This window comes from Vollenhovia emeryi, unplaced genomic scaffold (genome assembly GCF_000949405.1).
Source record: "Vollenhovia emeryi isolate VEMERY1.0 unplaced genomic scaffold, V.emery_V1.0 DF939163.1, whole genome shotgun sequence".
In the NCBI taxonomy this organism is placed as follows: domain Eukaryota; kingdom Metazoa; phylum Arthropoda; class Insecta; order Hymenoptera; family Formicidae; genus Vollenhovia; species Vollenhovia emeryi.
Window position 1 is genome coordinate 1,168,115 of NW_011967203.1, and position 26,402 is coordinate 1,194,516.

Below are 26,402 nucleotides of genomic sequence, written 5' to 3' on the forward strand. Positions count from 1 at the left end.
TTTCGCAACTTACCATGTGCGAGATTACGACTTGGCGTTGCGGCTTTCCGGTCACGCGCGCACAGTTTATTGCCGCGTCGATATATCGGCGCAACGCATAAACGCGGTGAGCTGGCGAACGGGCCCGGGTTCTTTTGTAACACGTTGGCCATCAGATCGCGTAAAACTTGAGTTAAATGTCCCGCGGAGGCCCTCTTGGCCGGTATATCGATGATAGCTGATATACGATGTGATAGACGCGAACTTAAATTCTCTAACTTCTCGCGGTATTAATACGTTACGAGCACGCGTGACTTCGCAGTCGAGAGGAGAGCTTATGCGAAATTTACGCGGCACGTTCTCGGCGGGAAATTTTCAGCTTCTTACGCTGTATTTTTAGATTTTTTTCCGACCCAACCCCAGTCGAAATTTTGCTACTATTTTGACACTTCTAAGGATAATTTACACCTACTTGGCTGATCTATATGCACCTACATGGACCAGCAATAACCCACTTTGATGGCATTATATTTTTACTCCTCCCTTGAATCTTTAATTCTAAAATTTACTTTAGCTCCTACTTAAAAGAACCTACTTTAATGTTAAATTGGCAAAAGCAGAAATTTCCGACACTATCGGTTTTAAAGTAGGAGTAAATTTTGTACTTGCAGTTCGACCTCTTTTACTATTTTAGGTCCTACTATATAATAGAATTAAAGGCTCAACATATAGGGCCAAAATTTCGACTCGGAAAGTTTCAATTTTATTATATAATTATCAATAAAAAATACTGCAAAGTTGTTCGGATAATCTTGACTGAAAATTGCGAACAATCATCTTTAACCTTGTTCGAAAATTTTTTATATCAATTTTCGGTATCAACGCTTCGAAGAATCGCAAAATAAAGGGGAATTGTCTCCGAACTTTCGAGCATTTTGATTCGCTATCGGTCGCTGTTATTACTCAAGATCTCAACTCGTTTAGCAACTCAATTTTTCGTAACGAAAAGTGTACGTATTCGACATGACATTTGTGCAAAAAAAAAGAAAGGAGGAAGATACCGCGCGCTCCGAAGAACGAAGTTTTCGAGCGATGGACAAGCTACGAGTGGTCGGCTTTACTGATACCGGGACGTCGGGCAAGATCGGCCGATACGAGGTCGCAGGTGTTCGGTTCGAGGCATGCAAACTAAAGAGCCGTCGGGAGAAATTACCTTCATCTTCAGTGTCTTGAATCCTTGAGCGTTCTTCTCGATTGCGTGCCACAAGCGGCTTCGGACTGCTGGCTGAATTTATGGACCGCGCCTGCGATTGCGATCGAGACGACCGATTTGGTGGTTCACGATGCGCGAGGCTGGAGAAGATGTTAAAATTCGAAATAACGGGCGTGCCGAACTCAACGACACGGTGGGTTTTAGCGCGCAGTCGGTCAATTAATTGAGAATTTCATTATCGGCCCCGGTTTATCTTCGTGCCAAGTCGGGAAGATCGAACAATCTGTAGCAGAACGCGATAATTAGGTACATGTTAACAGCGGCCTAATGCACATGTTACGCTTCGTCAAGAATCGTCCCTCGTAGAAAATAACGATATGTTGAACTTTATCATTTAACTAGCTTTTCGCGCAATTGACATAGTTTTTTTTACAAGATCGATGAAACAACTGCTTTATCACTAACTGATCGTGAGATGTGAAACGTTGTAAAATTTTCACGTGTACAAAATAGCGTGTGTAAATAGGGGAAGATTCATAAAACTAAAAAGATAGTCGATTTTACTGTTTCACGCGCTGTCCCTGATATCTCGATCTAGAGAATTCTGGTACTCTGCTTGCCCTCTATACTCGCCGTTCTGTAAATAATATCGTCTCACCGTAGGCAGTTTACCAACTACGTTGACTACGTGCCCTTAAATGCGAAACCGGAGAATGCGACAAGATGTACGAGGGTGTGCGCATCGCCCACGTATCCGTACATGACACACATCGCGCAAAGTACGTACCCCACCGCCGTAAGGGGGTTGTGTCGTTGTTCGGAAGGTCGGAAGGGACCCAGAGGCTAAGGGGGAAGGACATCAAAGCGAGATTGGCCGTGTAAACCTACCTACGAACAACAAAGTCAGTCCTCTCCCCCTTTCCTCTTCCGCCTCCTCCTGATCCTTGTGTTCTTCCTCATCGTGCCTCGTCCCCGTATCCCTTGTTGCCGCTCTCCGAACCTGTTCAGACCGTAGACATCAGATCCGCCCAGGACGAGCTCCGGAGGACCCTCGAAAGCGTCGAGTGTAGCCACTGTAAAAAAATTTATCAGAGACATTTGGCTTCTCTCGGGATAAGATTGAAATTCTTCGCTAATACCGAGGATATAAAAACGAGCGAGCTGAAAAATTGAGAGGAGGCAAGCCATCGATACGACTGCAACGGATCAATGTGATTAGGCTGTTTGGTACGTCTTGCTAATCAGTCGTCTGACATCGGCAATTTCTGCAAGACTTTCTTTATTCAGTATTGGTGCGATTCTATGTAGCAATTGTAGACAACTAAATGTAGAATAATGGCATACCTAAAACAGTAAAAGAGATCGAACTGCAAGTACAAAATTTACTCCTACTTTAAAACCGATAGTATCGGAAATTTCTGCTTTTGCCAATTTAGCATTAAAGTAGCCTCCTTTTAAGCAGGAGCTAAAGTAAATTTTTAGAATTAAAGATTCAAGGGGAGGAGTAGACAAATATAATGTCATCAAAGTAGGTTATTGCTGGTCTATGTAAGTTTATAGATCAGCCAAGTGGGTGTAAATTATCCTTAAAAGTGTCAAAATAGTAGCAAAATTTCAACTTCGGGTAGTGTAATTTTCTTCGCGAAACAATGGAAACGTGCAAAACAGTCCAACGTTGTAACTCGCGCCGTTCGATCAACAAATCACCATTAATGGGTACCATTGAGCATTAGAAGGGACGCACGGATATACAATAGATCGAGGGATCGAACGGTATACGCATTTTGCATCAACGGCGACCGCAGAACGTGCTTGAATTATGCATCGGTCTGAAAATAGGATAGACGGAGAAAGAGCGCCCAAGCTAACCGAGCCGTTAACGAGCCGGCGAAAGCCCGCCGTGAATGGGAGAAAGGACACCGAAACGTTGGAACTTTAAGTTATCGCGCTCAACTTTTTAATGAAATAAATTACCAGCGGAAAAATGGCCCGACCGTGTCGTTCAACCGACACAACCGTTTGGTTGTCGCCGCAGTTGCACTAATGCGCCGCATCGCGTTGTTCGTCCGGCAGGATTTATTTACTCGGTTTATCTTTGACACGCGGACTTACTGGGAATAATTTTTTTCACTTAATGTGAGATCGATCGCGCGTTTGCTGAACAAGCCCCGTAAATTGTACACCGAAGAGTCCACGATATATTTTGTCTCGCGTATAAGGTGATAGAAAACAGGAAGGTACAAGGACCCAATAAAAATGTGAAGGGGCACATGATTAATGATTCTTTCGTCTAGAATGTAACACTCCATTACGACATTCCGCAAAAATTTCGCAAAAGATGTCCCGATGAACAAACGAGATAAATGTTCGCGATGCTCTCGCGTTCCTACAATTCAAAAGCGCCACACGAAATTCTGATCGCAGGTTATTGTAATATCACTAATATTTTATGAATTTCAGTAATATAATATTAATATCTTTTTGTATTTTGCACGATGAAATATCAAATTGAATTACTCATTTCAAGTCTAACTGTATTATTAATTGTTAATTCATTATTAATTATAATATTTCTCTTCAAATATAAATTACACGATCTCTCGATCATTTTATAGAAGATCAGGTGGAGATCTATGATTTCATCACTCGGGCCCCCCCGTATCTGATTGCATTCTACTTTTCCGTAAATTACAGATGGGCAAAACTCGGACCATGCTTTAATTAAAATTATCCCGCTGAATTTCAGCGTGAAGTATGTACGGCGCGCCATGGCGATTCGTTAAAACGCGCTCTCGTTAATTGCGCTGCTTTTAGCACTACTTGCCTCTCCGGTTTTCATCTCACACTGGCGTACAGTCGTGATGTTCGCACAACGAGATCGCATTCTCGAAACGCTTTTGCGAAAGATCGATTTCCTTTCGAAGGGCCGGCCAAAGTTACTTCGAACCTGCTCTCTCGAACGAGCTCCCGATCGATTGCGTAACTTTTCGATACGGAGGAGCATCGATTACATTTAATCGAACTGTATACAAATATTACAAGAAATGAGAGAATCATTGAGACATGTGTATCATTAAAAGAATTTATCGTAAAAATGTAAAAATCACGTTAAAAATTTCTCATCACTAATATAATATTCAAGTCGTAATATATAAAGTAATCAATTCTGTAAGTTTATTTATTCTTGACATCTTTTAAAAGTCTCAATAATGTATAATGCAATCACTCTCTTGCTTGTGCACAGCCTACTGTCAGAGTGATATTGGCCAAACAATTAATATGTCATCTTTTATAATTTTGTAACACGTATGAATTTTTGTGGTTTGTTTTCGTTGTAATTATTTTATTAAGCAATGTTCGTGCAGAGTTATATATCATTTCAGATCACTTGAAAAGGGTCCAAATCCGGGATAAAAACATTGTAACGTGTTTTTTTTAATAATAAAAACATTGGCCAGTGTAGGTTGTTAAAATTTGATATCATTGGTTTTTTAACTACTGGCGATAATAAATTGATCTGTGAGTGATCAATTCTGTTTCAAAGTTACGCATTCTCCAAACCTCAAATTAATTTATAAGCAACCAAGGAATTAAAGGGATTAATTTTGATCCTAAAGTATATCTTATTATAATTTTCAGAGGTAAATACGTATCCATCAAAATTGGCAATACAGAGAACGCTTTCGCTGATTCTGTACGAAAGCAACACCGTAAATATTGTATGAAAAATGCCGAAGGGTCGTATTTAATAAACTTCATAACACCGAGCCATATTTGGTACAGTCCATTATCTGCAAGAGTAATAGCGACGATAAGCGTATACGCTCATCCCCCTTTGCGAGCGGCGACGCGCGGTTCTATAAAAGGTTCATGCGCCACGTCTCGCGATAATAAAAGGTTGCTTCGAGAACGCGAAAGTCCACGATTACGTTCGTGTCGTGAAATAATCATCCGTCGGACGATGGCATCTGGTGAGACATACTTTCACGCGCGCGCGCGTGTCCCATAAACGGCGCGCACGCAGAAAGTGAATCACGTATATCGCAATGCACCTCTTTAAAATTCCAGACGGAGATTTTAATCCTTCATTACGCAACGCTTTTTACGGCTCACATAGTTACATCTTAACAAACGTTTTTCGAAAAGCGAGGAACACAAAAAGTGCTTATTGAGCAAATAGGGAGAAACCGATTATGCTTTAACCATAAACGGCATTTGCGCCGCACCTTCAAAAAGGATTTCTGTTACCGGGGCAAAAAAAATTCTTGACGCGTTTATATTTCTCACATTTAGTATAAAAATAAGGCAATATCAAAATTAAAATAATAATTCTCGCTCTCCTCTATCGAATTAAAAAAGATTGACATACCATATAGAGACAAGAGTGACTTATATAAATGTAAGTTTATATATTCTTGCGTTTAGAAAAAATTTTCCCTCCATCTTACAACGCACCAAGTTGGCACCGCGATATTCGACAAAAGACGCTACATACTATTATTTTATTCTCGATTTTAGAATTTTTCTTAAGATTAAAATATCCCTTTCTCCATAATAAATATGATTGGCGCTATATCGATCCCATTTTATGATTCATTCAAGTGTAATAGCATGCGGAAATTTGTTCTGTGGGTGCGCGCGTAACGCTTCGCGGGTGATTATGTAATTTCCCGGGATAAATTTTCTAATTTTATTTTTTTATGGAGTAAAACTTTTTTCATTTTGTTTAAATAACTTTCATATGGAGAGTCCCCCGGTCATATTTCATTCCGGTCGCGTAATATGCGGGGAATGTGCAAATAAATTTATCACACCGGGAAATTACATGTACATATATCGTATTCATGCACAGGTATAGCGTACAATTGTGACAATGCGCTCGCGACAAATTGCGCGACCGCGGCAATTTTCCTTCTTGCCCAACGTCGTCGGGGGAAAAAACATTTGCCCCCCCTCATCCTCCGCCCGTGTTCAGGCGGAGTCGTAACGTATTCCCCAGTTCTGGCCCGTATAAAACAATCGCTTCTGGCACGGGGCGAGAGTGCCGGCTCGTATCGCGCACGCTCCTTCACCGTAAATGGAACAGCGGAATCCCCGAAAGTCGGCCGTGCGCGACTCGATGCGTGGCTTCTTCGCCGTCGGTTCTCGCCGTCGTCGTCGCCGTCGTCGTCGTTGTCGAGCAAGTCGAGCGGCTTAAAGTTATGGCCTCCGGCTTCGTCGCTCGCCCGCTACACAAGCGGACCCGAAGTTTCATCCCCGGTCTCCGCATCGGTGATTTACGCGCTCGTACATCCGCGGCTTCGCCCTATATACGTTGGCCACGGGCCCATCGCGCGGCTTCTTTCCTTCCGCTCAGCCGATCCCGCTTAGCCCCGTTTTCCTCGTTCAGACCGAATTTACCCCCCTCCCCACCCCTCCCCTCCCTCCTCCCCCGATCAGCGGGTGAATTCGTCGCTCGCGCGATTCGATTTGTCCTTTCCGAATGTCGACGGAGGCCGCCGATAAAATTTGCGAGGAGAACAAGGGCCTGCGAAAGGCGAAATAAAATTTACGAGCGGGATAAGTGAATATAAAGTTTGCGTGGCGCCAATGCGCCTGCTCCTCGAGTGTTTCGTAACTAACAAGTGGCAATCATAGATCAACGTATATTGGCACCGTGAATATTCCGAACTCGCGCGGCCTATATTATCCACTTTATGATAATAACCGTCTCTTGAATGAAGCAATTTTCCTTGTGCGAGGATGACGGTTTATCGACATTTAACATAGTCACACGCGTGACTCTGTAAACGGCAGTTTGTATGTAATGAATCATTAACAAAAGTTAACGATAATTATTGGAGAACGTCGCTTGCGATAATAGCGCGGCAGATATAATATAATGTTATGTATTTTATTATTTCGAATAACTATACGATAACTGCGAAGCTTTCGTGCTAGTTTAATCGCGCGCGGACACATGGGCAATGTTTCCATTTACTAGTAAAATGTATACTAACAAGTATAATTACTATGCTACTTGACGACGCCGAGTGTACACTCTGGTACACTTTGGTACATGTACGAGACAACCGCCAAAAATCGCCTGTTGTCGATATCCCATAAAAGGCATCGACGTGTTTTTATGTCGCTTATTAGTGACTCAATTGTTGATTCGTATTTGGTATCTGATCCGAATTTGGTCACTTTAGCCTATATCTCTCGCGCCATGTTATGGCAATGGCTAACGACTGTCTGACTGCACAATCCCGTAATGTTATCCTTCCCTCGCAGAAGAAGTAATGAGATTTGCATTACAGTCGATCGCGAACGCACCGAATGTCGAGTCCTGTTGAATTACAAAACGGGCAGCCCCGCATTGGCAAAGTAATTGAAATAAATCAGGATCCGTTTACCGTCTCGCCGCGCACATGCTGCAATGTGTTTCCTACAACTTAAACGACTCGAGCAGATCCCTGCGCTAATGCAACGTTTATTTATCTCATTGAACATCCGATTTCTGACTCGGGTTGTAAAGTTCCTTAAACTACTTTGCATGAACGTGTCTTCACCAATATGTTTCGCTCCCCGTGCCAAGTATTTTCTGGTACCGGCTCGTGGACAACCCTTCCTTCGCCATCGGCAGCCCTTGGCAAGAATGTCCTCGCGAATCCTCCGGATCCTCCCGCACGATGGACGGACGGGTGCGCGCGTATTATGGCAGCGCCGTGTAGAATCTATCCCGAGAGATCGGAGAGATCGACGGGGCTCTCTCCTCCGATGGACGGCGGAAGAGTATAGTTTCGGAATCGCTCGTTACATGCAGCCCGTGTCCCAGGAATAGGATGTCACGTCGCCTTGGAACGTGCGATGCGAGAGCTTTTCGTCCCCGTTCGTCGCGTTCGACTCTATCAGGGCCCCCGCGTGCCGCTTCGTGTATTCTCCCGGTTCCCCTTCACCTGGCCGGGTGTCGCGCACTCGGCTCCCTGCGGTCGTACGGGCGCGAGGCGTACGTGAAACCCTCGGGGCCTCGTAACTCCGAACGCGCGCGCCCTCGCGCGTCCCCTCCAACCCCCCCTGGTACTCTCCAGCTTCCGTACGACATCCATAATGTCTGTCTATTCACTCGACCAAGCGCGCTGCCTCTGACAGCGTATGAATTCCAACTTGAATATGTATTGTCGGCGCCAAATTAATATATACAGCCGCGACCGCGCGCGCACTTCTCCGCGGAACTCGCCCGTCTCGCCCCCCTTCTACCCCGTCACTTTTCCCCGTCTTCCTTCGCCACCTTCTCACCCCTTGCCTTTTCTCCGCGCCGCTTCTAAATGTAATTTAATAATGTCTGCCGTCGTGCGCCGCCGACGCTACCGGGCCTCCTCCGGATCCTCGTGACTCAACGACGCGGAATAACGATTTTTACAAGGAACCGTCGAGACGTTAACTCTCTCTTTCTCGCGGCGAGCCTTACGGCGGATTAATATTCTCCGCTGAGAAACGAAGACGCGGAATACGTCGACTTTGTGAGACGGGGAATTAAATTTCACGCTGATGCACGCGCGTTCTGCGCCCGACGCGTTATTGTTTCTAATTGAAGGCTGCGAGATAAAAAGAAACGTAAAGAGACGCGGGGATTAAACGGCTGAAACTTTGGCCAACTTCGGGACGTGCCGTTAAGCGGAAGTAAATGCGGTGGATAATTTACGGACAACTTCGAAAATCGATGTCGTGCGTTTGAGCGTTACGCATGTTACACGTATACCTATACCGATTTTAGAAATTTTGAATTTCGACAGATATCGCGTAGCTAAATGAACGGGAATACGAAGAGAGAGAATCTTGTTTATAACAAATTTTCAAGAAATACAGAGCTAATTGCACCGAATATCTTATCCGCAAGATAATGCCCAGTGGGCATTACTTTATCTTATTTTATACGTACACGCGTTATTTGCCGATAAATTGTGGCAACTTCAAATAATGCTATAAATTCGGTATCCCTTTTCAATAATAATTTTGTTGTAACGTGATAATAATGAGTGCACAAAAACACGTGGCATTAATTTAATTTGTGCGTTCCACAATGTCGTGGAGTTTAATTCTATGGTGGTACGATGTCTCCGGATGTTTCTTAAATTTCTCGAATTTTTCCGTTCTTCGAACCACTTATTTACAACTGATTGTAAGGATAAGGAGGCAGGAAGTTAGATATTCAATAGATCGAATTGTGAATGGCGAATGCGAGGTGAGTTAAGCGAATGAATTTGCCATGAATACAAGACGAGATCAGAACCAATCGTCAGTCCCCAGCATTACAGTTCGTCAGGTAGCGCTCTGCATTTCGTCACGCCTCATTACCTAGATTTACGAAGACCGAGGTAGGCAGAACCGCACGCGAATACTGTGACTGCCGACTAGGAAGCGACGGCTAATCGGTCGAAATAGAGAGCATCGGAGAGGAAAGAGCAGGTGAGAGCGACGAAGAAATCGTGCTCTCAATAGTAATCTCTCCGCCGCGACGACTTCGAGGTGGGGAATGCGGAATTATTAAAGGAAAAAGGAAACGAGGAACCGCTGAGTTATGAGCCAGGTCTTGTTTCGCAAGCTGACCAACGAGAGGTCTCAAACGGGATCTTATTCTTCACGTAAGCTGTCGACATTTTCCATGTTAATAGATTCGCCAAGTCACGTAATTCAGGCGATTATTCTTTCATGTGTCATTTTAATTTACCAAGATTGGCGGCGAAGATTGTTGTTCTGCCATTAAGGACTTCGCCACACAATTGATTTACTTGTGCAATTTACACAGTCATTTAACGCTTCTAGACGTCGCGATTTATCTTAAAAATTCCATCTTGTTATGCTTTCATCCTTAAATCCCTTCTTTGTTACACATAGCTTTCTTTCATCATCGCCTTCGTTCCTTTCCTATCCCGCTTGTGTCTCTTCGCTGGCACGTTCTCATCGGCCGCTGTGATGCAGTGAATGCACGGGAATGACGTATTCCTTCGAATTGTGATTTTACGTCAGAGCCTTATGAATTTAATAGCAGTAGCAATTGTCCTTAGATGTTCTGTATCCACATTTGCCACATAATCGACTTATTTGTGCAATTCACAGAGTCGTTTAATATTTCTACACGTCGCGATTTATCTAAAAAATTCCACGTTGTTATGCTCCCTCCCTTAAATCCCTTCTTTGTTATACATAGCTTTCTTTCATCATCGCCTTCGTTCCTTTCCCATCCCGCTTGTGTCTCTTCGCTGGCACGTTCTCATCAGCCCCTGTGATGCGGTAGATGCACGGGAATGACGTATTGACATCTCCGTCCACTCATCCTCGCCATTTATCGCGAATAGAAGACTCAAACTACTCCGCCACTCCGCCGAGCGGACACGGCGGATACATATTTCACGACGGGCAACGCCGGTCGATGCGTTTCATCTCATTCCAACATCCGTCGCGCCGCTTTTTCTCCGTTGCTCGCTAACGCGTTTGCCACATAGCAGGCTGCTTTCCGAAATATATAACTCTAGGAAGTAGACAATGAAACAGAGATTAATTCTTAAGTCTTTTAATACTTTAATCCGCATTTACAATGAACTTTTATTTATAAAGGAAAGATTATGAGACAGGCCCCTAATATGAGATAGCGGAGTTTCCGCTAAATTAACAGACATCTGTTGGTTCCGCCATGAATTTATTGCCCTTGGAGTGAAATTTGTTCGGTGGGAAATTGATCGTTAGATCGTGTAATCGTTGCGAAAAAAGGTTTGCCATTGAATGTGGACGTTGAAAACCTACTATCTCACGTCAGAATCCTATCTCATAATAGAGGACTTTCCTCTATTTATCGCAGACGAAATTTACGCAAAACTACTTGCAAAAAGTATATACAAAATCTTGAGTCACATGTCACGCGAGATAGCCCAGTTTTATTAAAAGTTCGCGGTTTTTGAAGAAGATATTGTCACGCTTGTCAGATAATCATAGAAGAGAAATGAATGTGCGAAATATTATATTGTGCTTACATTATCTGGGCTAGTTCCTTAATAAAAATGTACTGCGTTGCCTACGTAGCAGTATCGTTTGCGCAAGCACGCGTGAACAGCCTGGCATGCGTGAAGAATCCAGTTCGTCGTACCTGGATGGCCACCGATCTGTTTACTTTTATTAGACTCTTCCTCAAATCGCGTCTTTATGGGTCACTGAACGTCCATTGCAGCACCAGCGATTAATTAACCCTCGCTTCCGACTTGACGGAGAAGCGCGGAGATTTGTATCGCGATAAAACTTTGTCCATTGACGATTAAATCCAGCACGGCGAAGGAAACGTCGAGAATACACGTGTTATCGACACGTCCGTTTATTTGGTTCCGCCTTTTTTTTTCTCAATCGAAGATTTTATTTCTCTCGCGAGTAATTGCTTCGTGTAAATTTCGAGCGGCCATTCGATCGCTCATCAATGTCACCTGTCATTACGGCGTATCATCGGCATCTACCGGCTTTGACGTTTCAGTCGATAACGTTCGAGGAATTAAAATCGTTGAGATTTATACGAGAAAGTCCAGTGCAACGCTTCTTCGTACATAAATAATTCGGCGTATTCAGCCGGTTATTCTCCGTAAGAATTATTTCTATCATTTCTATTATTACATTACACGTATTGCATTGCCATCTCTTTTAACAGAAACATCAACGGTATTTGTATGATTTATTAACCACAGTTTTTATTTCCACATGTGAGACGAGTGAGAAAAATGAAGATTATACGCGCGCGTATATATTTTTAATTAAATATTTCTTCAGAGAATTGGATATTGCTTTAACCCTTTGAAGCATACATTTTTCTATTCAACAATAATGTATTTTCCCGAAAAAAATTGCTGTTTTGTAAATATTTGTTTATTTATAAAACTTTTACAATAAATATTAAAGACTACTCAACTTTTTTTATGTTCTTTTATCGCTACGATGCCCAAAAAATGCAAAAAACAAGACCTAAATGCGTTAACTAGAAATTAAATGGCCAAAGAGTAAAGAAGTTGAGGTGATAACGTGGGTTACCACCATACTTCAAAGGGTTAAACAATTTTATATCCGTTCTATTTTATTTCATGGCTAGTTATACAGTTTTCTGTCCACGGGGACAGGAAAGGACGAGCAAGATTACTTTATATTTTTAATTATGTTGGGGTAATTTCTCCCTTTAAATATTTTTATTTTACAAAATCAATGCCCATAATTATACCCACACGTCCATGGTGTATTAACCGTCCTCGCGGCGGAGGGAACAAGAGAAATCGTAATGATTAAATAGAATCGGGGAAACGTCGGGGCTCGTGATGGAGGGAAAAAAAGCGTGGAAAATTATCCGACGGGGGATAGAACGGGGGGGGGGGGAGAGGCTACCGCGAAGGAATCTCGAGGAATGTGAGCGATCCCGAGGAACGACGGCGTCGACGTCGAGGGCGAGTTTTTGCTCGATTTGCTCGAAAGCGAAGAAGATTGCGACCTATGGCGGTAACGACGTCTTCGGGAGAATCATCCCGATGGTAGGATGAGACCAGAATGGTTACGCAACGTGCGTCCCGATCGATGCCGCGCGCGCGCGCGCGTGTGTGTACCCCAAGCGTGCGTGCGTGTGTCTCTACGGAGCTACGTATGGTTCCTGCGCTGGCTCGAGGCCGAATACCTTTCTGGTATCGACTGTACGCCAGTTAGTTTGCGGTTCTTCCAGGAATTTGAACCCTATGATCCTTGGCACTGATCCCTCTCGTGTTCCGAATCTTCGTCGAGGGCTGCTGCTGGCTTTGAAGGCCGCTGCTGAGGAACGAGAGAGGAGGGCCAATGAGGAGGCGAGGGCGCAGGCAGCGCAAGAGGATTCCTTCTCGGCGATAAGCCCCTATCCTCTCACAAAGGAACTGTAGGGGCTAATAAAAATCGGCTGTTTGCTTAGTTGCTATTACACCCGATATTGCGTAGGAACGCGCGCGCGCGCGCGCGCTGTAGATAAATTTCCCCGTTACGTCCCTACGTTTTGCGCAAAACCTCGTTTATCATTGTCGTGGGTCGCAAGCCAATTATTCCATTTTGCGTTTTACCCAAACTGAAACATGTCGTTTTACAAGAACGAACGCTGTACTCTTGAATCGCCCGGCTTACTCAGGCTCGAGTTCGCATGTGCTCGACGTACAGCAAATTCGTTCCTCTTTAAAGAGCATCGGGGTATATCGCTCGCGCGATTGTGCACACCCGGAAATCGTTTGCTGGCTGGTACGCGCACTTCCGCTCCTTTTCCCTCATTTCCTTGCCGCGAATCGCGCCGGTAACAAATTACCGGTTAACAAGCTTAGAGGCACGAAGGCGCTCTTAACGAGGTGACGTCACAACAATAACAAACAATTGTATCGTCTTGCCGTATGTACGATTGCACCCTAACGAGCCTCGCTGGCTCTCATTGCATTCTATTGGCCGGACAAGAGAGCCGCTCGTTCTTTGTACCGGCCTACCGCTTTCTTTCTCTTCTTAGGCATCTGTCCGAGAATCATCATCACGCGACACAAGGGGAAGAGAGAAAGGGGACGGATACTGAATTAGTCGTAAGTCACTCAGCCGCGGCTTGTTAGCGTCGTTAACCCTGACCCCCGGGATATCGTCTTCGCTATAACGGCGTTCCGTCGCGTTTTCGAGCGGACGGCCGGCATGGCGGAGGAAAACCATAAGCCTCGAAACACGATCAGACTGGATGGTATCCCTCCACGATCTCGCGTTCTAGATGCCATTCCCTTGAATGTCGCCTCGCCAGGATTTCCTCGATGGATCCGGACTAGACCGCGCGCGATCGATACGAGCTCCTGGGGAGATTTCGCCAGCAACGTCTTGGAAACGTGTTTTCTTTCTTTTTTTTCTAAGCTCTAAGGTGTATAGTATTTAATCAGTAATTCGAGAATATTTATGGAAATTCGATTGAAAAAACATATCCCCGGTTTGTCGTATATGGAATAGTTTTTTAAGTTAATATTGAAATATTGAACGTGTACTTGATGCAACTTTTTGTTTCTTTCGGGGTACAAGTGTACGCGATGCAAAGTATGTTATCGAGTTTCTCTAGATTTCATTAACGAGATGTCGTGCGAGTGTTACTTCACTGTTAGAAGTAGATCTATCACACATGTGTGAATATTAACACGTCACACACTTGAAATGTGTGAATATTAATGCGTCACACATATTTAATGCATTATTTTTCAAACGTCATGCATTATCCTCTTAATATGCGCGTGTGAAATGCATTAGAGAATGTGTGGAAATCACACACTTCAATGTGTGGATTTTATCAAACATCTAATAATGTTTGAAATAGTCAAACATCGTAATATTCACACATGTGTAATATTTCTATACGTTTGAATATAACACTTTGGGAAAATTCACACACTGAGTATAGTAACGCACTTAGTCAGACACTGATCAGTCACATACTGCAACTACCCCAGACAACATCGTGCGAAATCAGTGCTCGTTGTAGATCTCCTACCGTGTGTAATTCCATCCGTTTTGTGCTTCGGACGATCGTGAATAAAGTGCCTTCAAGTCTAGACTGTGTCCTATTGCTAACATCTCGGAAACCTCGTTCTTCCTCTTTATTTCTGATTCATGCTCTTTCCGCTAACCTCCCATTTCCCTAACCTAACCTAACCTCCCACTTGAATCGCATCATATAATGTAATAAGTTGTTTTAAACGGCAAGAAACGTGTAAAAAGTACTTTCACCAAATTACATATGTGTATCATAGTAAAACACTTGGATTTGCAATGTAGTGCAATCTTTTTTACACATTTATTGGCACCTTGAAAATTACACACCTAAATAAGTTATACACCTCCATTTGTGTGAAAAGTCACACACGCCAATAAAATCACACATCCATTCGTGCATGAAAAAGTCACACTTACAGACGTCTTGAAACGGCGGACACACATCACATACGATAAAGTGTGTGATATTCACACACTGCTTCTAACAGTGTACGAGTCAAACGTTCGATCATCTCATGTGATCCTTATCAATGACACGTAGTATATAAAGAAATATAGCGCACAATAATAGATGACGTTACATGTGAATTAGTTAATCATAATATAAAACAAGGTAGGGCAGAGTCTGAGCAGTCGTTGAGATATACATTGCAGTCGGCTCTTATTGCCGTATATTCCTTTTTATTAATTACTACTTAATCGATTTGTCCAGTGAACATTTTTCTCAGTGTAGGACAAGAGACGACGCTCCACGGTATAACATAGCGTCCCGCCATTCGATGGTTGCCACGAATCCGCAAAATCGAGATTGCGATTCCGAAGGGCCGGAATCGTAAATCCTCGAGCTAACCGACGTACCCGAGGTTTCGTATCTCCGACGCAGAACGAGAGCGCGCATACGGTACGGGATTAAGATACGGTACACTCCATTTAATCAGTCTGCGGACGTCTATGGAAAGCACCTGATCGCCATTCTCTTCTTTCCACCGCGACGCGAGAGGAACGGGAGGCGCCGGTGGGGGCGCGATTAAAAGAACGGATGGGACAGAGATGGAAGAGGCGACCTCGACCGCGCTTTCCAAATTTCGTCGCTCCGAGGACGAGAGCGAGGACGGGCGGGATCGGACCAAAAGGCGAGGAACGCGCGAGGAGCTGGAAAGTAGGAGGAAAGGACGAGATAAATTCGCGGGTTTACGGCGCCCTTAAAATCGTGGGGATCTCTTTAACGACCTGGCAGGCCGCCACCGTGGTGGTCCTCCTAGCGGGAGGGCAGAAATGCATCGACGGTCGCTCGCTCGCTCGCTCGCTCGCTCGCGCGACCGTGTGCGCGCGGGCTCGTGCGCGAAATGCGAGCTCGGGTTATCATTCATTCGCTCTCGAGCGAGCCGCGAGAGCTCTGTTAATGACAGTCCCGTGGAATTACTGCGGAACTTCACGTCCGCCAGGAGCGCGAGGCGAGGACTGAAAAATGCGCGAGAGGGAAGAAAAGGTGAATCCACCGCGCGAAATTCCGCCAACGGGCGAAGATTATCTTTCTCCTCGGGGGACGGGGGAGGGGGTGGCTCGCGCGTTCTCTCTTCTCGCCACTCGCTTCCTCCCTCTTAGCATCTTCCCCATCGTCGAGTCTCTTGCCAGCCGCATTCTCGACATTCAAGCCTACCGCCTCTCCGAAGCACGGCGTCTCCTTGAAAATACTTAATTTTATTGTTACCGCCAGATCCAGCGGATTCCGGTCTCGTTACCGTCGAAGCGTCTCCGCGAGGTTGAGTTTGCGTGAACTACAGCTGAAGGAGAAGGAGAGAAGTGGGAAGGGAGAGGAGTCAGCTTTCAGGGATCTACGAGCGGGCTGCGATAAGAGATTTTGAGAATCCAAGATGGGGCTCTCGATGTCCTCTTCGCCCGCTCAGATTTCGCGCTCCGCTCCACGATCCGATCAATTTTCCTTTCTCTTTCTTTTTTTCTTCCTCCTTACTGTTTGTCCGATGTGATAGTCCACCAACGAATCGAGCTCTATCCTACACAAACTCCGAAATGACGCCGTTATCATTAAGAACGGTCTTATCGGTCGTAGGGAGTGACCATTATCTCCGAACTGTTTCTGCGCCCGTTGAGCCCGACGAAGACGTTTCCCCTTTTAGGTATGACCTCGTTGGCCGAACGTAGAAAGTCCCCCCGTGGTTCCACGGGAAATAAAAATCCGCAAATGCCCTTTGATACCACAACATTACGCGATACCGAATGAAACGTAATTGCCGCTAGGTCGCCAGAAAATCAAATCGTACTTCCTGCGAGAGCGTTCCGTGCGATATTAATTTTCGCTATTGTCACCAAAGATTCCGGTGAATGTTAACCGATTGACAGAATTCGATTAGCATCACAGAACTAGCAATAATAAATGTGCCTTCCGATGGAAGATATTTAGTCCACGGTATAACATTTCATCTGCCGTATTTACGTAGATATACATACCGACACTTATAAAAAGCCTGAAATTCAATCGCGCTTAAAATATTACGTCCCGATATCTGAATAATTGCACTTTAACGTCCGACACGATGTTTGACGAGCGGCGAGAATGTTTTCGCTGATCGCGTATGTGATGCAGCGGAATTGCTGGGACCTCATAAATCCGCTGCAAATGGCTTACAGGTTTACCTATAAAAACATAATGGCGAGACGGTCTCCTTTCATCGTCCTTTTTCATCGTGCATTCGGCCTATCGATCCGTGGAATTTTTTTATTGCCACTGTCCCTCGCAGAGCGCGATCCCTTCGTCAGCTGAAAGAAAGTAAACATCGTAAAGAAAAAAAAAAGAAATTCGCACTCCCCCGAGTGTTTGCTCAGGTCCCGCGAGAGGAATACTGCCCGTGGAAATTGGCGGCGTAACTTCGAGATCATCTACTTGTTTATCAATATTGAACACGCCGCGCAGCAATTCGTCGCGACGCGCACTTAATTAAGTTATGTTGTACCGTGAGGTACTGAGACGATTCACGAAGGATGAGGGATTGAGTTAGCGTTAAGAAATCTTCCTAAAAGAAAAAGAATTGCAGTAGGTTTAATACAGTCTGGTTCAATTCCGTACATAAAAGAACGAGCGTTCCTAGCGAGCATGTTGCATATAACTCAATATGAAATTAAAAGAAATGAAGAAATGAGAAAAGAAATGCAGGAATGTATCTTGTCAGTTGCCTCGTCTCTGTGAACCTGGTCTCGATGCGGGAGGGATGAAAGTTGCTTACAGTATGACGGGGCAGATCGCCCTTGAAGCGATTCCTTCGGTGCCTGCTCGGTAAACTCTGTGCCGTTCCGATTTCTATCGTCGGATCACGGCTAAATGTATTGCACGTTACGGCGGTGAACCACACGACCTTCTCGTATTTGCAGCGAACTACGCACGTGATGGTTGTCACCGTAACGACTCTCAGAAGAATGAAAGGAATATGTACAGTGAGTAGAATAAATACCTTCTGGAAACTCAAAGATCAAATTGGTGGCTAGAAATCGTACTCAGAGCCTACCAATCGAAATCGCTCTCTCTCTCTGATCTTTGGACGAACAACATGCCTCGTCCAGAAGGTCCGAAATTACCTGTTGCCAGGAACGGCAGAGTATGACGCAACGCATGTGACCGCAACCTCGCTTTGGGACGCCTCAGCGCGAATTTAACCACTCTCCCTTGCAGGATGCTCGACTGACATCCGATCTTCCGATCGGCACTGATTGTAGAAAGCCTTCATCCAAAGTCCCAATGACTTAATCGAACAGCACGAGCAGAAGAGATCGTGGCGGTCGGATCCAGTAGCAAAAGGCAAAAGCACTCGTAAGAATACGACTTTGTAACTCGACATCAGTCACACGACTTCTGCGCGCAGTGCGCCTCGACTCGACTCGTGTGAGAAAGCAGAACTAGATTGGCGAATCGCGTGGCACCACTCGCTCTCCGCTGCGCCCTCACCGCTCGCGGCCATGACCGCGTGATAGAGCAAAAGGGGCGCGAAACTCGAAATACGAAGGGAGCTCCTCTCCTTTTATACATATGTGTAAGCGAGAACTCGAACAGAATGGCGCGTGATAGCGGGGGAGCAACGATGATCTCGTACTTAAAACGGCCGTGTAAATGAGATGAGCGAACAAGATCTCAAATATTGTACAATCTCGCTGGCGGGGTTTCATGGCGATGACGAAGAGAGCGGCGGAGGGTCGCATAAATCCGCGGACGAATGGCCTGCGGGCTCATCGCGAAAAGCGTAATAGAGAATTCCGCAATTCGGATGCTTATGGGGCACTCCGGCGGAAAACGTTAGTGTGGCTATTGTAATCGACCGGCGGGCACGCAGACGGGCCCCGCCGTGAGCTTCTAAATTATTACGCAGTTTTGGATTTAACGGAGCCAATGGCGAAAGGACGCGCCGCGGCTCGTCTCCGCGAAGTCGTAAAGCCGCAGGGTGTGCGCTTAACCGGAAAGCTCCCGGTTATTTTTCCCAGCGATTCCGCCGCGCGGCGCGCTCCTAGGCCGGCGCGCCGAGGCCGGCTTACCGTTACGGAAACAAAGAAAATCAAAATATCTTCCGCGAAGCCATCCACCTTCCCGGAATAATCTAGAAACTGCGAAAGGTCGAGCTCCGTTTCTCCGAACGCGAGTCGTACGTACCCTCGTAAATGCATTCGCTTCCTGTTTTGCGGTGGGTTACGACGCTGCATAGAATCAATATTAATGTGGCGTACGTTACCTCGTAGCAATCGACGGAATTTTTATATTAGAGTTTTCGCCATATAAACACGATCCATTATCGATGTCTGATTATTCTCGATATTTGATAAAATCTTTTTTGTTTTAATTTTAATTAGGAGAGAGAGTTTAGTAGAGACACAGACATCTCCCACGAAGCTGCATCATAGGTATTTATGCCCAAAAAATACCTAGTAATGCCCAGCAATGCCGCAAATCTGTACACCACAATGCCCTCAGCGGTTTACCCCTCGGTTGATACGTTTCGTTAAAAATGACTTCGAAACATTTTAATTATTTAGACATCGAGTGCCTTCAGTCCGACAGAATCCATCAATATTCTTCGAGCGCGTTAATGTTGTTCTATTTGCAAGGACGATTAACGTTGTTTTCCTCGAAGATTTTCTGACAGATTAAGTCGACGGGATAGATCAGTCGCCGTCTATATATAGAACGTGCCTCGGAGGTCAGGATTAGTAAAGTTCAGTTGATGCTGGAGCAAGCCCTAGGGAAGGAGAAACGGTCCCTAAGCGAGTGATAAAATTCCTTTCCAAGTTATATTAACGCCGTTAGTCGTACCCACGGTGCCCCCGGACGAACTTTAATCGTGAATAATGAAGGAGCCCGGCGGCGATTATTTTTCTCACAGAAGGGACCGACGGCATTAGACGCAGCCCTCGAACTTCGGCGCGGAGCCATTTTTTGCAGTTCCCGAAGAATCTTTGTCAGGCGGGAAAATAGAGACCTGACTTCTTGCTCGTTGTTTGATTCTAGACGTACTTATCGCAAATTATGGCATTAAAGATAACTAGGGAGCCCCGCGCGCGCTTCCTCCTTTTAATTTTATGCCTGCGGTTTCAAAAGCCGATTTCACTCGACGCAAAACGGCGCATCCTAATTCGCTCGGTTGCCGCGTCACACGCTGTAAGCGCTTTATTTTTCAAATTATTGTATTTTTAAATACAAATTCGAAGGAATGAGGATTTAATTGTGTTCCTAAATGTTTTTAAGAAGCGAAGATGGACACAGCAATTGTCCACTGCAAGGGCTTTATTAAGACGTGTGACTGCCGTGACGTTATAAGAACATATTTCTCGATGGACTATATTATATCGCTACCAGCGTCGGCACGTAACAAACGTTCTTAAAGTAGCTTTATAGAAGGCGAATAGCTCCATTTGTAATAGCGTCAGACAGAACCGTCGCTCCTGATGGTAACCGTTAGGGCGAATAATAAATTGGCAGACAATGCCCGAAGGAAGATACCAAAGTGCACAAAGAATGCTTGCGTCAGCTATCATTTTTAGCTCGCAGGCGGAAAGAAGAATAATATTAGCTGTTCAACGCTAGCATAATTTACTCTCGCAGAATATCGTGCCAGTTTTAATAATTAACACTGTTGTTGGTAATTACAGAAGCTTACTGAAAAAGGTGATCCTGATTGCGACATTCGTGATGGTATCGCGCAATTCAATAATAATAAAAAATAACGAAGCAGTACGAATTGAAGATATAAATACTTATTACTAAAATAACCCCAAGATTGCAATTAATTAAAATAGCGAATGACGATACGTCAAGTTCAAACACATTGAATATTTCTTATTTTTACATCCACCCTCCGCCTTTCGCTCGCGTTAACGGTGTCTTTTTACATTTTCCTTGACTATAACAATGTAAAGAATTTCATTAAAGTAGGAAACAGCGGCGTTGAAGCGAAAATGGACGGTCTTAATCGGTTCCTGCAGGAATCGATAATCGAATTCTTGCAAAACCGAGCAGACCGTCGTTTCATAATGTTGTTAGCACTTCAAACTTACGCGATCCCGTATTAAAATTGCGAGATATTATGACGTAGCTATTATTTCGCGATTATTCGCTGTACGAGGCCGTCGTTCAAAGAGAAGTCGACAGGACGGAGGACCCGAAGGAGACTTAGCCAAAACGGGGTGCTATAATCTCATTTGTGTGGTATAGTTGGTGCATAATTCCTCGCAGTGAGTAGCATAACTTTGTACTCTCTCCAAGGAACTGTACCAAACTGGCACAGCCTATGGGAGAGCATCAACTTCGCAAACTCGCGAGTAGTTGCGTTGACGGCGATGTACTTTCCCATATGGGATGCTTGACTTCTAAAGATAATTTCTCCAGCGTTTGCGGACCGCACGATCACCGCGAGCGTTCGTCACTGTATAGGGAAATTAATATTGGAAAAGAAATGTTTCACATTAGGCGTTTGACAATTTATCTAATCGCAACGTTGTCGCATGTCCGATTTAACATAATTTAATTACAGCTAGAATCGAAGACAAAAATCATTATAAACCCACTACATTATTCTGGCGATTTGTGCCTTTCTTGCGCAGGACGATGGAAACATTCGCCTGAAATATTCGCTAAATATTTTGTACAGAAGTGTAAAGAGCAAATTACTATTAAAGCGATATATATCATCCGATCCGTAATCGGTTTCCTTGCCTCCCCCCCTTTTATGGCTATTAAATTTAAGCCACAGTACCGCCCATTGCCACCATTTCGGAGTGGCTCGGCGGGATACTTAAGTCGCTACAGTCTCCTAACAAGCCCTCTTGTCTCCTCTTTCAGACATGCTACGAGATGGAGAGGTACCTGAAGGACGAGCCGAAGTTACAATCGTACAAAAAACTCCCCACGGAACTGGACACAGCGCCCTGGAACCTCTTCAGGGCGCCATCGATCTCATGGACGACGTCCACCGGAACGAGCGCACAATTTGACGCCCCAATCAAAATGGAGGTGTGTAATCAGCGGATGCTCGCAGCCTATTAACTTGCCTATCAAATTATCCCAGAGAGAATTCCACTCCGATATATTTCAAACTCTAATTGTATTTAAACAATCTGTATTTTCGCGTACATACTTTTATCACTTTTACGTGAATATATAATAAAATATTCGAGTTTATGTCATCTTCCTCCTCGGATTCCCCGAAGGAAGGGATTAATGTCTTTTGAAGAAATTAAAACAACGCCTCTCTTCTTTATAAATCAGGTGACGACGTCGTCAGACGAAAGAGATCCCCTCTGTCTGGACGACATTAAATTCAGTCCTGGCGATCATAACGACAATGGCCGCGACAGGGATCTTCTCGATCGCCACCTCGACTCCTTATCGATGTCCTCGGCGAGTTCGGCGTGTTCAGCACTGTCCTGGGACAGTTCACCTTCCCTCTCTTGCACGGCGCTTATTCTTAAAAAAGAACCGAGCGAAGACCTTGAGGAGGACGAGGAGCATGAGGTACGTTGCATTTTAAATCAGCGATGGTTACACTGAGAAAAATTAAATACAATCGGATGATCCAATTACATAATAACGAACGGATATATCCAATTAAGTTGTATATCCGATGACAAATATAATCGGTTTTTTAGTCAAATTCTTTCGGATGTGTCCACAATTTAATCGGAAAACGCAGTCGGAAAAATTCACCATCGGAAACGCTATTTAATAAGTTTTATCCGACGTGTACAAATCTGCGCCAGATTATAAAAATAATTAATTCCAAATAAATTTAATGCAAAGTTGAAATACGTCGCTTTATACGTGTTTTACGTCTGGCGGAGTTTTTGTTCTGAAAATTATTATCGGAATTTATCTCCTGAGAACATTTTCTAAAGTTAACTGTTTTAAACTTTAAGAGTCGCGCGGGAGAAGTTTAAAAATCGCGGACGTTATATAAATAGCGTTTGATTTATTTGTCGTAAATACTATTTACGAAGACAACACCTTATTTCCGGATACTTTTCAAGTCCGCCTAACGTCACGTATTCCCGCACGTACAATTTTCGATTCAACGTTGCGTTGACGCAGCGAGACTGAACGCAACGAGTTCGCAAGATCGGCGTCGATTCGACTCTCATCGGTTTATTTGTCCGCCGTAACCCGTTCGATATACGATCGCCGACGGCGATTCACGGGGCCGTGCAATCGATCCCGTTACGTTATTAATCGTAATCTCGTTGCATAATGTGGCGCGATTTTGCCGCCGCAGGAGATCGAGGAGGAGGAGGACAGCGGGTGCGAAAGTGAAGGTCAGATCCTGACGCCGCCGTCGAGTCCCGGGTCGGGTCAAGGTCATTCCAACTCCAGTCACTCGTCGAGTGGGAGTTCGATGCTCGACGTGCACAACCTCAACCTTCACGGCACGGGCGGGAGGAGTGCTATCGTCAGGGTTACCTCCGGGAACGCGCAGGGTGTCGCAAGGTGAGTGTCGTAAAACTCGCGTATCTGCCTCACTGAATCACCGTACAGCCCTCTTCTCGCTTGCTCCGCGTTACGTAATGAAAGGTCGGCGAAAGAAGCGTCCGCTTCCGAAGCAGCGCCTCCACTTTGACGTCTCTCCGTCGCCGCTGCTATTCTTACTTAATGAAAACTTAATTGCCTTTAGAATTGAAGGCCGCAAGTGGCTAACGCGATACTTGCCGTACGAAAGACGGATGCGCCGTATAGTTACGTCTCGCTCGGAAATTATCATGATTAACTGTAACTGGCATTACCTGACATAAAGTGGCCGTACTTTCCGGGTCGACTTATCCCATCCAATTCGTTCCCGGCAATTTTCTACGGAATTTACAAAAAAAAGAGAGAGAGAGAGACACGGGCTTGTTGAAAAAAGTCAGGACGTTGTCGGGAAGTAGCCTCGCTGCGCTACGGAGTAAGAAACTTAAAACAATTCGCTCTCGCGATCCATCATTAACCCGTCGCCGGAATTGCGCTCCTCTCGATTCGCTCGCGTTTCTTTCGTAGCACGAGACGTGCGCCGATTACTCAACCGTTGTACCGATCACGCTACTTGCTATTTCGCGCGCGTTAAAACTCGCCGGGGCTGGCGGACCGTGACACGCCACGGGGCCCCGTTTTACGGATGTGTCGCGCCTCGACAGCGCGCAACGGACTAATTACAATGAGGCTGAAAACACGGCCAATGAGAGCAAGCAAATCGCGTTTTTGCAGACTGATCTCCGTCACGGCGAACGGCTTCCCCGCGGTAGCCGGCACGCAACACGCGCACGCGGGCGCGACCGCGGCCACGACCACCGTGGCTAACAGGCACCACGCGAGGAGCAACGAGCACAGTCCGCCCGACACGAAACGCAGGATACACAAATGCCAGTTCCCCGGGTGCAAGAAGGTGTACACCAAGAGCTCGCATCTCAAGGCCCATCAAAGGACGCACACGGGTGAGTGAGCTGATATACGTTTACTACTAGCGTGACTTGAGGTCGTCGGTAAATCGGTCGGTTCGAGTCGCCACTCGCTATGTGGTCTGTTCTTTGCACAGGAAAAAAAAGTGTCAGGTTTCTGTTAAATTAACAGGCATCATCAGTTGATTCCACCGTGAATTTATTGCCCTTGGAGCGAAACCCGTTTGGTGGAAAATTCATTGTTGGATCGCGTAATCGTTGCGAAGAAGGTTTCATGGTTGAATTTGGTTGTTGAAAACCTACTTTCTCATATTAGAAACTCATCCTATAATAGAGATTTGAAAATATCTCATTTTCTTTCCAATACCGTTTCCTTTCCATTCGAGAAAATTATTCTTCAATAATAAGCATATGCTTGTTTTTATCGAATTATATAAAATTGCTTCGTTCAAGTAAGCTTTTCTTCCTTTAACGCAACATAATCTCATTTCGAGATTTTCACGTTCAAACTAAACGTATTTTCGAGAGAAGAATCTTCTCTTTTTTCTGTGTACAACTGAACTTACTGCGCCAGTTCAGAGTTTATTTTTTTCCTCCACATTAGACGAAGAGGGATAAACTCTGAACTGGTGCAGCCAGTTGAGCTATAAAGAACAGGCTCGTAATCCGACGGAGCGTCGCGACGCCGACGTGCGAATTCAAACGCGTCGTCATAAAAGCGGTAAAGCCGAACTGCGGATTACGACGAGTTACGTGCGCGCCGTTGTAACGAATTTTTCAAATCGCCGTCGGACACTCTCCCGTTACGCGGACAACGGGAGTATAATTAATTGCAGGGTCCGAATTAAGGGCGCTTCGTTATTCGCGCCGACGCGTTCGCGAGATGGCATCTCGCTGACGAGACAAAGCAGACAAATGTAGCGTTCATTCGCGCGCGCGCTGACGCATTTATCTCCGATAGAATCGAAACATCCGCCCGACATCGCGGCGCTTCTCTAATTGGCCATTGTCATTTGGAAGCACTTTTGTGCCCTTGCTGCAAATACATTCTTTCAAAAACGAAAGGGGTACGTAGCACGCGACGAGTTAATTGAACTCGTTTAGCGTGCTTCTCATTTAAGCGCGTATCAATTTTGTTGTATTATGTTTGCGTACATTTTTATATTTCCATCCGGCCTTTCACGTGGCTCGGTGTCTAAAGCATTATTTAAAACTTCTCTGTACTTTAATGCCAGCAAAAATGTGTCGCAATCACGCCAATAAAATCTTTGTAAACTTAATACAATTCCCAATCGTCTGATCGCGAAGATCGTTAAAAATCACAATGACGAAATTGCTTTGTCAAGATACTATTCGCACCTTGACTGCGCTGCAATTTTATCCGTGCTCGCTGTCGGACAATCGATCGGGCATTATTAGTGCTTAAGAGGATGCTAAAGTCACGTATATCGCTTTATAAGTAATTGTGGTTAGGCTTCACATGCTGATATTTTTAATTTCTCTTCGTTTTTTATATAAAGTCGTGAACCCCCCGCTTTGTTTTTACGCGTACTGTAATCGCGTGGAAGAATTTTGTAATTTTATAAAGCCAAATTCAAATTGCTCACGATTAAAAAATTGAAAATTTCAAATACCAATATCTTTCTCATTAGACTTCTGACCCGAGTGTTTCAAGTATAAAAACGTTCTGCTATGCGGTCCGCAACTTATCCTGGTATTATTTTAGGCGTAAAAACCAATAAAAAGATTCAGCAGCGCAAAAACTATATTCGAA

The 26,402-nt window shown here is 44.8% G+C and overlaps 1 protein-coding gene across 1 annotated transcript in view; it reads left to right on the forward strand.

The window, feature by feature from the left end:
- The window catches only part of LOC105564546 (Krueppel-like factor 6), a 371,387-nt gene that overhangs the window by 320,092 nt on the left and 24,893 nt on the right, over window positions 1-26,402 (forward strand). Inside the window, exons 2-5 of the mRNA XM_012016989.1 lie at window positions 22,050-22,220; window positions 22,476-22,721; window positions 23,476-23,687; window positions 24,438-24,664. Of these exons, the coding sequence (XP_011872379.1) occupies window positions 22,050-22,220; window positions 22,476-22,721; window positions 23,476-23,687; window positions 24,438-24,664 (856 nt within the window). The remainder of the gene's footprint in view (window positions 1-22,049; window positions 22,221-22,475; window positions 22,722-23,475; window positions 23,688-24,437; window positions 24,665-26,402) is intronic.